The sequence below is a fragment of the Paralichthys olivaceus genome, chromosome 5 (assembly GCF_024713975.1).
Source record: "Paralichthys olivaceus isolate ysfri-2021 chromosome 5, ASM2471397v2, whole genome shotgun sequence".
Lineage (NCBI taxonomy): Eukaryota > Metazoa > Chordata > Actinopteri > Pleuronectiformes > Paralichthyidae > Paralichthys > Paralichthys olivaceus.
The window spans coordinates 6,205,507-6,220,334 of NC_091097.1; the positions used below are offsets into that span (position 1 = coordinate 6,205,507).

At 38.5% G+C, this 14,828-nt stretch overlaps 2 protein-coding genes across 3 annotated transcripts; both read right to left on the reverse strand.

Moving 5' to 3' along the window:
• Positions 1-495: 495 nt before the first annotated feature.
• Positions 496-6,359, reverse strand: elob (elongin B). Its single transcript, XM_020094756.2, has 5 exons — positions 6,196-6,359; positions 5,225-5,403; positions 3,575-3,709; positions 2,173-2,281; positions 496-1,969 (listed from the first exon to the last, which is right to left on the reverse strand). The coding sequence occupies exons 2-5, from the start codon at positions 5,225-5,227 to the stop codon at positions 1,857-1,859; spliced, it is 360 nt and encodes a 119-aa protein (XP_019950315.1). The 5' UTR covers positions 5,228-5,403; positions 6,196-6,359; the 3' UTR covers positions 496-1,856.
• A 600-nt stretch (positions 6,360-6,959) lies between these two features.
• Positions 6,960-14,416, reverse strand: LOC109633964 (gypsy retrotransposon integrase-like protein 1). Of its 2 annotated transcripts, none has more exons than XM_020094169.2 (12): positions 14,237-14,416; positions 13,081-13,282; positions 12,892-12,910; positions 12,522-12,634; positions 11,249-11,357; positions 11,067-11,099; positions 10,951-10,983; positions 10,539-10,772; positions 9,377-9,480; positions 8,261-8,426; positions 8,116-8,164; positions 6,960-7,908 (listed from the first exon to the last, which is right to left on the reverse strand). In XM_020094169.2, the coding sequence occupies exons 2-11, from the start codon at positions 13,128-13,130 to the stop codon at positions 8,120-8,122; spliced, it is 906 nt and encodes a 301-aa protein (XP_019949728.2). In that variant the 5' UTR covers positions 13,131-13,282; positions 14,237-14,416; the 3' UTR covers positions 6,960-7,908; positions 8,116-8,119. The 2 variants fall into 2 exon arrangements, with proteins under 2 accessions (XP_019949728.2, XP_019949727.2); XM_020094168.2 differs by having other exon boundaries at positions 12,878-12,910; positions 14,237-14,411.
• Positions 14,417-14,828: the final 412 nt, after the last annotated feature.

Genomic DNA, 14,828 nt, shown 5'->3' on the forward strand with positions numbered 1-14,828 from the left:
AAATTTATGATCAGTATGCTTTGGAGGACTGTTTTTAGTTTGCCTTTTAGTCATTTCTTTTAATCTTTTAAATCTTTATTAGTGTCTGAGTTCCATACAGATACAATTTATTTATTATTATTATTATTATAAGTGGACTAAAACAAAATTGGTATCTGGGATATTGTGATGAGCTTTTATGACCTTTATTGACCAAACTATTAATTAAGAAATTAGTGATTTTCAGTTGCATCTTTGTGCATGGTTGTCTTATTACTACTGGTTCCCCTAATGTAAGTTGATTAAAAATTGTTAGAACTTGTCTTAAATCTAAACGTCTGCACACTGCAAAGCCTCCTATGACTGGTAATGGGGGCCTTTTATTTGAAACACATCAAACCAGCTTCAACATGTGCACTAGATTTATAGCATATAGCAGTAACTTTATCCCAGCACTAAGACACAATATATATTTACCATTGACTTTACAATCAAAAACACCACAGTGCACAACGGTGAAAAACAGTTGTTTTAATGTTAAGTCAGTTACAAGTGCAACTTTGATCATGTCCCACTGTTTAACAGCCTCAATTTGCAAATGCTTTTGTTTTGATATTTCATTCAACATCCGAGTCAGAATATCCTTTCCTGTGGTAACTAATGGAGGACTCTTGTAGTTTTCTAGATGACTCACATGACCATTTTCTATACACTTTAATTAGATTTTTTTGTTGTGCATAAGAGTTCATTTCTTTTTCTCACGTACTGTTGTGAAGTCAGGGATGGTGTATGACACAACACAAGTTGCAACATGAACTAAAATTAAAAGGGCAGTGATTCTGGTGAAAACAGAGAGTGAAATGTACAGCCCACAACCTGCAGACACCGTTCCCTAATTCTTCACACATCTCTCTGTCCGACTGAAACATATTCATGTTTACTGTGACCAATTAGGACCAATGATTGAAGTCAACAAAATCCAATCTACTTGATTTCATTGGTTACAATCAACACTGGTAAGGAAAGTTGGTTAGTTCCCACCTTTGTTAATTATGGAAATGAATCAATAATCAATATTTTTGCTGCTTTGTCTGTGGCACATTTCCTTTTAAACACCAGGTCCATACCAGCATTACATAAGTTGTAGATACTCACGACTGAGCACATTAAGTCTCTATATGAGCAGTCGTGGGATGAAAACTACAACTACTGACAGATAAAGTACCAAGAAATCTTCACCTTAATACCAGATCCCCTGCTGACAAGTGAATCCAGTTCATTTCCGAGTCATATTGTTCAAAAGGTCTTGAAATACAGATAGTAACTTAGAAATTCACGAACCCCTACCTATTGTCTTAACACATATCCAGGCAAAAGACCAAAAACATGTCAAATTCTAGTAATAGTTTAATAAAGAAACACACAAACATAAAAGGCTAAAAATGTCACACCTTATCAACTCCCACGTTTAAGCCAGCAAATAAAAAACATAAGTAAGGCAGCATTAGCCTTACCCCAAAAAAAGACTAGAATTCATTAAATACGAGGTACGATTCTTAATGTTCAGCCTTTACCAATCCTGTGGATGACTGACAGTGTCATGACAAGTCCATCAGGTATCTCTGAAGGGCCTTGTGTGAAAGTATCAATTTAGCATGCGCTCTGATGTCAGGACAAATGAACCATTTTGAAGCACCCACCCCGACATTTACAACAAGGGGAATCAGTGTTTGTAATTGTTTGTGCCCAGCTGAAGACAGGTGAGGTAAAATTCACCCCGCTGAGGCATTGCTTCCCCAAAATTCAGCCCCTTCCTCCCCCTGTGCGTCCTCCCTCAGACCCCCTGTGCGTCCCTCTGCTTTACCCGCCCCCTCCCTTCACTGTACAGCCTGCTCGTTGGCTGTGCTGCCAGAGTCCTGGGGCTTCATGACGTCAGGGAGCTCAGGGGGAGTAGAGAAGGACTCGATCCTCAGCTGCTCAAATGAATCATCTGGGAGAACGACAGAGAGGGTTGACGTGACAGCAATGAGAGGGAGAGAAGAGACACCAGGTGGAGAGCAAATCAGATCGGAGCAGATAATTGGAGCTCGTAACACCATGGCATGAAATAAACAGTGACTAATTGGTGCAATGACTACAACACTGACTGAAAATGGTCTATCATAGGGGTTGATTAAAGTGTGAATTACTTACCACCCAGACGGAAAGCTAACCCCACTGTGGCTGGGGCCTGAGGTCGGGCCGTTTGATTTGTGAAGCCACAATTTCCAAGAGTTTGACCATCGTTCAGCAGCACGTCATCCTGGTGAAGAAAACAAACAGAGTAGAGTTCATTAACTACATTTTACATTACTACTGTTAACCTTTCAGAAATCATGTTGGTAACTGCAACATCAAGATGGATATCATGATATAATCTGATAAATTCTCTGTAATATCCTTGGAAAAGTTGTTAGCAATAAAATAGTTAAACAGGCATGTTTGTATCTTGTGAATTTAACAAACTAAAAAAAAATAGATATACTGATAAAAGCATTGGAAAGGCCTCAGATACAGCACCACACCTTAAAAGTATATTAGTTTTATCCAGATAAAACTGCATTTTTCTTTTCCTGGAAATAACTTCTTCTTCACCACTCGAAAACAGCAGTTGTGATGTACTACCACTGACGAGTAACGTCCAACTAGTAAAACAGCAACTGCAAGACTTCAGATTGAAGCCACTTAAAAGAAGTAATGGTTGTGTATTCCTAAATTCATTTATTTGTTTTGTCGTTCAGTTGTGTCTGTCAAACCAGTTTTATGGCATTTCTTCTCTGTATGTATTTGTTTTTCAGAGGTTTTAGCCTGAGCCTGGTCATAAAACAACAACAGCAATCATCACTTTCATACAGCATAGCAGCATACAGCTGTTAAAATATGTTATTCAAGCTGTTATTTTTTTTTTTAAAAAGCACTGGTATGGGATGGCCGGATGGTTTTAGAATCAGTGTCAGGGAGAAAGAATTATACCAGAAATTCTCTAATGAGCAACAGCATGTTAAAATAAAATATTACCTACGACCTTGGTCTGAACATAGCACACATTGGTCTGGTATAACCAGAGGTATTAAAGGGAACTAAAAAAAGAGGTAGAGTTCTGAAACCTTATAAAACTTTCAATGTCAAACCAAAAACTATTCATTTTACTGTCATATAAGAGAGAAAAGAGGCAAATCCTCACACTTAAAGCTGAAAGAAAAAGGTATCAATCAACCAAGTATCATTCACGGATTATTGATTTTCCATTAAATCAATACAACAAATCGGTTTGATTCTTGAAACACTGAAAATGTCACCCTATCTCAAATGATATATTTTCATATTACACACCTCTACATTTTCCTTGAACTAATATTGCTCTAAACTTACATGAACTTGTTAAACAAATGGGTGCGTATGAACCAAATAAACAAAGTTGTTTGCTATAAACACATGGTCAAACTTTTTCATTGTCATTCATAAATGTATGAATCACTGGAGATGCAATTTGTGTTATTTGACACAACAACTTTCCCTCTGAACTGAAAAGATGTTTCAGGTTCATTTATTTCACCTTATAAAGTCTCTGATCTTCAGGTGGCCTCTTTAAAATGCCTTCCACAATGCGCTTCAGTTCATAGACTGTGGTAGACTCTTTGGCATCTGTGAAGATGGTCGCCTTGTGACGTCGGATCATAAGAAACACATCCTGGGGTGAGATCAGGAGACAGATGAGAAGAGTGGAATTCAGACACAGTTTACACCCAAGCACATTCACATCAGAAAAACAAATATGATGTATGACGACTGTGGAATAACTTATTTTTGACCCTGGTATTAACATTCATCCTGAGTGATCTGATCACAATTGATCAGTTTGTAGTTCAGGTCTGAATGCACCCAAATGTATCCTAACTGTGCTCTGAGATCTGATCACATTCTGGCAACATTCGTCTCACTGTTAGAACGCAAATGTGTCCACGTGTCCTGGGCCACAAATGGACCTCGGCTCCTACTCAGCTGACTTCCTCTGACTCACAACCATTTCACAATGAATCAAAACTATTTTACGCTTCCTACAGTGAAATATTGCCATGTAATCATTTATACCAAAAAATTTAATGTTAAGACCTGGTATTTATAGTCACGCTTAAGACCGGTGATCCGATCCTCAGGACACATATAACTGTCACTGAGTTTATAAATCAGCACAAGGCCTGCCATCATCAGATAGAAGGTTTATTAACAAATAATGGTGAAAAGCCTGGGAGTGGTGTCCAACTTGATGTGTGGTGGTTCTGATCTCAATGAAAACTGCTCTGTACACTCACCACTGAGCCACCAAACCATAGAGGGATCCGAGGAACCCAGATCCTTAATACATTAGTGTGAACTCAAGATAACGTAATGTAAACTAGTAAAACTGGGTAGCTGATAACTTAGAAGTCCTTGTATCAGCCAGGTGACACAGAGTGACGCTGTGAGGCATCAGATGGTGAATCTGACACTGACAGCAGCTTTAGTGAGTTGGTAAATGTACAGCACAGCCCTCCTCCGTAACGTTACTACAATCTCTCCACCCCTGGCGTTTAAAGACCCACGGTGCTGCTGCAGCTGCTAGCTAACGTCATGGCGAGGTAGCTAAGCTACAGCGATTAGCCGACTGCTAGCTACTGTCGCTTCTTCAAAAAACAGGAGATGAGAACTTTAGACCCCGTAAGCTATGGAATGTTACAACCCCGAAAAACATTACAACCACCATCTTCACGCCGACCACTCCCTGATATGATTAAGTAGTATTTAATTCGTAGATAACGCTAGCCGAGCCACAGCAGCTAATGCCAACTTTAGCTAGCTTCCTAGCGGCTAGTTAGGCATGTCTTGAAAAACCAAAGTTTGTTGCTTGAGCTGTCACGTCTTCATAATGACGTTATCTCGACCCTCTCCGCCAAATCTACGAGCGACCCGAACATTGTACTGTCACGTCCTGTTTGCGTGAACTGACGTGTTGACATTAGCCAGCGCAGGTCTGCTAGCCTCCTTTAGCATAGGTTAGCTAAACAAAGGCAGCAGCTCCTGGACGGTCGCTTTTAGTGACGGGGATCGTTCGGCCACTGGCGGCACAGGTTTGAACCCGCAGATAAGGACGTGGTGGCGGATTAAAGTCGATCTGCGGAGTCATCGGGCCGCGGCACTACGAGATGTTTCTGTTTTCCTCACTCACCATTTCTTGCGGTTGGCTGCACACAGGAAAAAAAACGCCTCCACTGCAGCGACAACAGCTCACAGCGGCATCGGGCTTCAGACACAGACAGCGGCCGGTCCAGCACCAGCCAGCAGGGGGCGAGGGAGAGCCTTATCCACGAGTCAGCAATGGTTTAAAGAAACATCCAACATGTTGAGCTTGTGGAGAAATAGAACAAGTGTGTTATTGTGTTTGATAAAACGACTTTTCTAAATGTCTCTCATGTGGTTGAAGCACACTTAACCACAAATATGATTATTTACGATAAGATAAGAAGTCCTTTATTAGTCGCACAATGGGGAAATGTGCAGAGGTTCCCAAACTTTTCAGCCCCTGAACCCCATTTTTCTAAAAGGATATTTATCTGAACTAGTTCACTCAATAGTTTGCACGTTTCAATGTTTCCTGTGGTGCGGTTAAAAAAAAAGAAGAAAAATCTGCCAGAGGCTGCAACTGATGCTGTCATTATTCTGTCTTTGTCAGCTCTGGAGTCACGAGGAGACAAAGAAAGTCATGAGGCTGATGATTTATGATGATTCACATGGATTTACTTTACATTTAACTAGTATTGTTTTGATTAAGTAACTATTATTAATGACATATCTTTGTTTTAAAATCATATTTGATTTCTCAATCGTCTTGTGGCCCCTCCCCCAGAGGATCCCAACCCCTAGTTTGAGAACCAGATTTATTTTACTCAAAAGACCTTTCTAATATGGCAGCGTTAAATAAGTCACATGGTTAGATAAGAACATGCATCACTCATTTTTGTTGTTTCCTATCATTTGCCTTTAACATTAATTTGGAACTGTGTATTCAAAGGCACTATATAAATGAACTTGTTATTTTTATTATAACAATCAGGTGTAGAACTAGAATGTCATTAAGTAGAACACATACATCTGCTGAGGCCCAACAGTCCCCTTGTGGAAATTAGGGATATTGATTACCTTTCTAGATGATCAGATTTGAGGACTATGATTCTTCCCTTTAGATTCAGCAGTTTTTCAGTTTTGTAGGATGAAATACCTCAAACTCCCTGGTGAAACAAACAGGTGTTTTTGTGTGAGAGGACTTCCCTTCCTCCTCTCAGCCTGACAGCAGCTGTCACCAGAGAGTGGAACAGCTGAGCCCACATCAGCACAACAGACACGCACATATCAGGCGAGGTGTCACAGGACATTTGGGATGACAGTTTCTTTTAATCTTGTGACGTTGTGGAGTTTGTGATTTGGTCTGCTGGTCAGCAGCAGATACAAACAAAGCAGACATTTTCACATGACTAATCGAATGAATGTTGGCTGAATTCCATTCAGTCGTTTCAGTTTCCCGATATTTTGGCTCTTACTTAGAAGCTTAAACTTAATTAATTAATATTGTCACTGGCACTTGTGCTTTTTTTTTGCAATGGCATCAAAATGTCTGTGGGGAAATCAGCCTATAAGCATACAATTTCAAATAATTATTTTTGTGAAATAAATCGTATAATGTTTATTTACCAGGTGACATCTAGAAAATGAACACATGATCTTAAAGCTGTGCTCTCATTGAGATACTGTAGTTTTAATGCAGCACTGGACACCACATATCGACTCATATCGACTTATTGACGCATCTGATGTCTCATGTATTCTGACTTTGAACAACTGATCTTGAATTTGTATTGATTACACATGAATATTATTGTCTATCCCTCTTTTTCTAGAAAGGAAAGTTTATTGACTTTTTTATTTTTTTATTTTATAGACAAAAACTACAAAAACTAATTCCTGCACAGCAGCTTGAAATTGGGCATTTCAAATTTCTGGACTATCACTGACGTAGAAGAACCACTCAGCTCACAAGATACAATCAAATCCTAATGTAAAACAAAATGCTGTAACTATCAGTCTCAACCTGGACATCACTTTTCTCCACTTTTGTTCATCATAGAAATCCATGGACTCTTGGTCACCTGCTCTTGGTAACAAACTGTCTGCTGCTGTCATTCTACTAGATTTTGTACATTTACAGTTTATGGTCGTACAATATCATCCATCCATCCATCCATCCATCCATTATCTATTCCGCATATCCTTTGAGGAATCATGGGGGGAGCTGGAGCCAATCCCAATTAGGCGAGAGCCGCGGTACACCTTGTACAGGTCACCAGCGAATCACAGGACCAACATACAGAGACAAACAACCATTCACTCTCACGTTTACTCCTACAGTTCATTTTTAATCTCCAATCAACCTAACCCAGTCTGCATGTCTTTGAACTGTGGGAGGAAGCCAGTGTACCCAAAGACACAGAGAAAACATGGTCACTCTACAAAAAAAGGCCCGTGAACAAAAAAACCATGCAAATCTGAAAATTGTTTTCTTGTTTAGACTTAATGGACCAAAATAAAGAGAGTTAAAACCAGAACATATTTTGGACTTAAAAGGTTGAGAATGTAGACAATTGCAGCTTAATATCCAGGATCTGTTCTTGTCAGCAATGTCCTCGTCCAGGTAAAAAAAAAAAACAGGATTCCAGAGTTCCTAAATTGGAGCCATGAAGTGAAGCACAGCAAAGCTCAGCACGACGATCCTCGACTAAGTCAGAATACTTCCATGGCCCAATAATATTCCTCCTCCATGTTAGTTATTAGTCCGAGTGGGTTTCCACTTTCATTGACCTGTAAAAGAAAAATAGTTTTTTTTTGTAACTCTTTTAACAACTGTTTGTAAAATTTCTCAAACTTCTCTGAGATTGTCTTCAAATTCACTCTTTCAGGAAAAACACCTCTAAAAACTCATAAGACATTCCCCAACTTCTACCACCCAAGGGAAATGTTAAGTATTATATTAAAACATGTTTGGTTCTTGTTATCTATTCAACTCACCCATCTATCTCACCACAAAAGCACTCTCTTGGATCTTGGAATAAGTAAACTGTGGAACAGCGAGGCAAGAAGACAAAATTAATTTAACAGTTTCTATAAGACAACGTCTCCTCCAAACATGAAAACTTTAAAAGCCTACACTTACGTCCAGTCCTCTTGGGGATTGGACAGGCTCCAGTCCTCTACAGCAGAGCATGGAAAAAGGCCTCTGCTTGGTCACTGGATGCTCTTTGAAACACAGACTGAAAACCTTGGCGGGTAGGTAGACGTCCCAGTCAGCTGCATGCTCCTCTATTAGATCACTGACCATCCTGTATGGAGAAGATTAGAAAAATGACAGCGTTGACTTGAAGGCATGATGAAAGACACACACAGGAGTTTTCTCAGAAACATCAGAAGTAATTAAAATCAAACTGAGCAGAATATATTTCACTGAGGAGCGACAGCATCAGTAATGTCCTCTGTAACTCTGGGCCCATTTATTGGTCCTTCTCCGCTGTATTTTTCATTTTCCCGTGTCTAACTGAATATGAAGTCAATTTTAAGCTGGGAGATGCATCAATGCAACACCAGTTTAGTCAGGATGATAAATATTGCCCTGAATTTGAACATTTGTAACTGTGACATACATAAAATGAGTAATTCCCTTAAACATACAATATGTAACTTTGGCCACTAGGGGTCTCTCAATGCAAACAATAATAAAACACATAGTTAAATGATGTTCAAATCAGGCTCTCGGATTAGAAAAATTTATTTAAGTTTTATTCACATTTTGCAGAAAACAGCAGTGAATAATTGGTGATCTGGCGAGCACTACGTTTTTCCTCCACCGTCCTCTTTGGGGATGCAACACAGCAGATTTGCAAGTTGTGGGACTAATAAATGATTATTGTTTCTTATCTTATCTTGCTGGAAATAATGGAGTACAGACGTTTACAATATATATAACATGGGTCCAGTTGTTTTTAGGCATTTTTATGAATAATTGCTATATATTATATCTTGAAGTACAATGAGATAATAAAATTAATTGTAAAAATTTTACACCCACCACATGCAATGTGCGCGCATTGAAAATCAAGGTTGTTATTTGAGAGCCATATTTTCAATGGAGTCTATCTAAGTTGTTTATTGATAAATGCCGAAAACAAATAATACACTTAATGTAAGGGGGAAGTTTCAAATGGTTATTAATTTAAATTATATTAAGCGGGGGTGCACTCATTTTTATTTTTTATAGTACATTATTAATACAGACCTGTTAATCAGCTGCGGTGTGATCACATCTGCGGTGCCTGTCTGCTGATGATAGATGACAAGAGCGACGGTGACGTTCAGCTGATCTTTCAGTTCTCTGTTGATCTGGCATGAGGACACATTCACACACACATCTATGTCAGACACAGGCAGTTCAGGTACAATATTATCACAGGATTTGACTTAAGACCTCCCCACCTCTCCTCTACAGTTTTCTTCAGTTGTGATTGGTCAGTGAGGTCAGTCCAGGAACATACATACATACACAGCACACTCATGCAAATGTCAGAAGATAGGCACACAGATACAGGAACGGTACGGAGAATGACAGGGTCAATAAAGTAGTGGCCCTGCCAGAGTTCATACCTATTAGATTTTTATTCTTAGTCACCCTGTCCTGTGCTCTGATTGGCTGTAGCTGATCTTGATCATCTAGATGTTTTGATCTGGGACTTTTGTTGGAGAGCTCTAAAATTAGCTTTTGATGCAGAGCATCAGCTAATGTCATAAAACTTGACTTAAGTTAAGATACTTAAAGACGAACAACTATGATTTTAAAATCGGGTAGGGTTTTACTGACAAAATTATTTCACATATCAGCCTACTATTAAAAAACTTCCCAAAGTATTACAGTCTGATTGATTAAGTCCTGATGGTCAGTGCACCACTGCTTGTCCACATTATCAGGCTTTTCTTTTTTATTTTGTAGAGCTTCCGCTTTTTGTTCCACACTGCGGCAGTTCCTATTGGTTTCAAGCAGAAACCCCCCTGAGCCTACATGACTATTTGTCTTTTCAAATAGCTTATGGTCTTTATCTAATGTTTCATATTGCCATATAACCCTTGTTGTTGCAACGGGGAAATGGAACCCCCTGTCATTTATTTTAACCAAGAAATAATTGCTAATAAAAGCATTCAAACAATGGTAGAGATGGGAAAGATTCTTTACAACCGTACAAGTGTTTACAACCTCTGAGCGTTCAGGGCATCGGACAATAAAAGATGACAGACTCTGGCTTACATGAGGTATATGTGTTCATTTGATTTTCAGGCAGTTCAGTCATGAAAATCATATTTATATATATTTGCCAGTCTCATGCAAGATTTTGATATGAAATAGTTTTCTACTTCTTCTGACATGTGTGGTTCAGTCATACACTCACTTTGTGGACTATGTCATGAGGCAGTCTGGAGAGGATTCTGAGCGGGTACCCAAAGTGGTTGATGATGTCCACGATGTGCTTTGCGACATGCGGAGGGAGGCACGACTGCATCGGCACGGCTTCCACCCACTTGGAGTTGTAATCTGTCACAGTCACAATGTATTTGTGCCCATTCAGTGTTTGGGGCAGGGGTCCTCTGACATCAAGACCAAGCCACTGCCACGGCTCTTTCACCTGGAATCAAACAACATGATTTCATATCATGTCAAGCCATATGAGACAAATTAAGATTTGTGAATATGGGCTAAACAAATAAACACTGACTGATTGATATCATTACACAATGAAATCCTTGGCTGATTATATTTAATAAAGCTGAGCTGAAACACTTTCATTCAGGCAACAGACATACCTCGATCACATTTTCAGGATCTTTACATTCTGCCTGTGACAAATACAGAAAAAACATTTGATTAAAATACATTGCATTAAATATTGTATTTTAAAAGTTTAAAGTAGACTACTTACACTTGAATTATCATCTGGAGCCCACTGAATATCCTGTTGGAAAAAAATGTGTCCAATTAGGCATGTAAACATCTGACAACAGAATGTGCATTCATTTGTCCATAATGAATTAGCAAATAATACACCTTTACACTAATCAGTTGAATTATACTAAATGTAATATCTGCACTCATGGCTCTTACCTGTGGGACGCAGTAATCTCCATGGAAGAAATGAGGAAATGACTCAATATTCATCAGCCCTTCATCCACTATAATCCTCCATCTGTCAGATTTGATTGAGTCTTTGTCTCTGACCATAGAAACAGAAAGGTTCAACACATTAAAGAGGAAACAATTATTGCAGAACAGCCTTTAAAACAAATCTGTCGATCCAGGGAAACAAATCTGTAGATCCAGCGAGCAGTGGAGTGATAACAGCCGGAAGGCAGCAGTGGATCCTGATCATAGACTGTAAATAAAGATGTGTGGAATGATTGCTCTCCAGAAGGTAAGCCAAAGCATCTTAATCGCGACCTGGTTAATGTGTCTCAAAGATCATTATTAATCCATTGAAGTTTTTATCACACTGATGTTTGTTCAATTGTTATTTTTTCCAGGTTCTAATTAGTTATTTGATGATATAAAACGTGATTAAACGTCATAATTGACAGCTGAGATTAACTCTAGACTCTAGACTCCAACATTTGATTCAACAGGACCTTGCTCCCACGGCTCCATCCCCCGATCCTTACTGTGCAGACTCTGACTCCAAATACGCAAGATGTTAGCATTCATATCTGGGATATTTTGGCTTCATTTCTTTGATAGTGAGAGGAAGTGGAGAGATGTTTTTGTCCATCTTTATTTACAATCTATGAGCCTGATCTGGCTTCAGTTTTTGGAGCCTTTGTTGTTATTTTTTTAATTTGCACCAACAGAAAATCTTATACCCAATCCTTTAACAGTAAATATGTATTATTGTGTTCTGAGTAAACATCTCATTTAACCTTATAAAGTGTCAGAACATTTACTGGCTTTACTATCATTTTATACCAAGAGCTAGCACCATTTTTTATTGTAAAGTAGTTCCAGCTCTAGTGCGTTCATTTTCCATGTTATGTTTTTTTTTTGCTTCAGTACATTTGCCTTCCACAGTGTGTTTGCCTGTATCTTATCTGGCACCCTGAGGTATCCAACTGCCTGTGGCTCCAACAGGCCAAAACGCAAAGTAGGATTTCAAGCAATATAAAGAAAAAATGAATCGACTAGCTGCAGCATAACTGTCGCAGCAGCCAGTATTTCAACTTATCAACTTCCTTGATTTTCATGTCATGGTCATTTTATGATCATATATATAACCTTTAAATATTGTTTTCTGTAATCTGGTGTGTTTTAAATATAAAATTTGACATAATACACATAGAGAAAGTAAAACAATGGAGGGCTAAAGTGTCTCTGTTGAGAAATAACATACCCCACAGACTCCACTTCCTCTGTTTGACTGCTCTCCTTGTTCTGGACAGTTCTCTTTGCTTTGGCAGGGGTGGTTGCTTGAGACTGATCAGGATCTGTTTGTGAGGCATGTGTCTGGATTCAGAAAACAACGAAACACACTGAATGTTATCGAGTTGGTATTAATAAAGCTTATAAACTATTATACTGACTCTGTGGTGCTGAAGTTAACAATGGCTGAAATAAAGACAGCACTTATTTTGCTGTCATTGATTTCCAAACAAGATTTAAGTAAGATCCATTTGATCAAAAGCTGTTTTATACATTTTGAGAAAATGAAGCAACATGCTTAAAAACCCAAACTGTCTCAAATCTCACTTTGTTCCTCTTACTTCTGGTTTTGATGGAGGCCTACAACAGGGAGAAAGATAAATATTAGTTTTAATTATTAAAAACAGATGAAGATGAATTTGTGTTTAGAACTAAAAATGAGATGACATGAAACAATTTTTCCCAAACAAATGATCAGCTGATTTTTATTTCTAACTGGTTCCACTGACGCTGAGTAAGTTAATACACACCCTCCTTGTCTGTGTGTTGTCAGGGGGTGAAAATATGGTGGGGACTGCATCTTCTTTGAGTTTCACACTTTTGCCTGTTCTGTCGATGTACTGCTCCTCAAAATGACTGATGCACAGGACAGAGAAGCGGGACGGAGTCCAGTCCTTCCACTTCATGTTGACGAGCCATTTCTTCAGTTTCCGGGGATTGTAAAGAGGAAACCTGTTGTAACACACAAACTCACTGAAACAAAACTAAAGCCATGTCCTGCACCTGATAACCTGATGTTTTCACCCCACTCTGTTTCTTTATATGTTTGTTTCAAAGCAAGATCGCAAACAAACAACTTGGCAGATTTCCACGAAACTTGATGGAAGGATGTATTATGGGGTCAGAGAAGAAGCCATAAAACTTTGGTGTGGATCCAGAACAGGTCCAGATTTGTTGTTTTACATTGCTTGATTTTTTTTCACCACAACGTTTTCCCAAGGAATAATTCATGGATCTTAATGGGGAAAAAACAGACATTGATATCTGGGAGTGTGTGAAATGTGATGCAGCTTGATTGAACATGTACAGTGAGGCCTGGTGTGTTGGATGTAAACAAACAGCAGAGTCAGTGTAAACAGTTGTTTAAACACAGTTTACAGTTAAAAGAAGCTGTGATAACTGGCTGATTGTTGATTTGAGGACCTGGGTGAGCTGTTCACTCTGGAAAATAAAAACATCTTATCTTGTTAAGTGACGAACTTAACTTTATTAATCTTTGCATCCATCTTATTTGTGTCCAGTTCAAATATTACACTTCTTTTTTCATTACATAGAGTTTGTACATTTCCCTCCATACATTTCGATTCCTGAGGATCCAACCACGTTTGTGTTTTGGTTGATTAGGTCTAATGAAAACAACAGTGAGTAAAGTAAATACAACACAGTGCCTGCAGTTATGCGGGTTGTCCTCCATTACCCAGACTGTACGAGTCAATTCACCTACAGAGTACATTAGAACATTTGATAATACTTTCTAAAATTCGTACTTACTGTAAATACAACTTAAAGACGAGCTGCATCACACTTCTAACTAATGTTATTGCTGCTAGCTTACATTCACCTCACTATGCTAACTTCCTACTTCCTGGTTTATGTCTACAGATGTTTGCTAAATTGAAAACTTACTTGAAGAACTTTACATCTGAATCACTGGAGCTCTCGCAGTTGTAGGCACATTTGTATCTCCCCATTTTAAACACCGTTCACCAGCAGACAGACTGATTTAGTTGTTTCTGAACGAGCAATGAAAGCTACAATAAGGGTGTACACATCCGGCTAAAGCCTTCGAAATAAAAGCCTCACAAGTTTGAAATGTTGGTTTACGTTTGAAAATCCGTATCGTATCTATGTATATAAATATATTTAGCAATATATATCTTTTTATTTTAGTATTAAATCCTCTACATTCAACATCGCTCAACACCACATATAGTTTACTGTCTAAGCCTAAACCTTTTTCCGCTGTTACCCTTCTGGATGCTGCTAACTTGACAACCATTTTATCTTTTGTTCTTCTTCGTGTTGTTTTGTTGGTTGAAGAAGGTTCAACGTCGCCCCCGTCCTCTGGCGGATGGAATTGTTTTTTGGTTTTTTTCAATAAATAATTAAAATAATGACTTTTGCTCTCTGATTCTACAATTTTGTGTTTAATTAACTCATAACAAATCTAAATACGAATGTACAAAATATAGATTTCCTTCTAAATGTATCATCCACA

Bases quoted from the DNA above. Each gene is read 5' to 3' on its own strand.
- elob (XM_020094756.2), bottom strand. The intron at 2,282-3,574 runs GTGAAATAAATG...TTTCTTCACCAG, and splicing joins AAGATCAGAGACTTTATAAG to GATGACGTGCTGCTGAACGA. The intron at 1,970-2,172 runs GTAAGTAATTCA...TCGTTCTCCCAG, and splicing joins GTTAGCTTTCCGTCTGGGTG to ATGATTCATTTGAGCAGCTG.
- LOC109633964 (XM_020094168.2), bottom strand. From the start codon at position 14,301: ATGGGGAGATACAAATGTGCCTACAACTGCGAGAGCTCCAGTGATTCA. The intron at 11,358-12,521 runs GTATGTTATTTC...TTCTATGGTCAG, and splicing joins GAGGAAGTGGAGTCTGTGGG to AGACAAAGACTCAATCAAAT. The intron at 11,100-11,248 runs GTAAGAGCCATG...TTTTTCCAACAG, and splicing joins GAGATTACTGCGTCCCACAG to GATATTCAGTGGGCTCCAGA.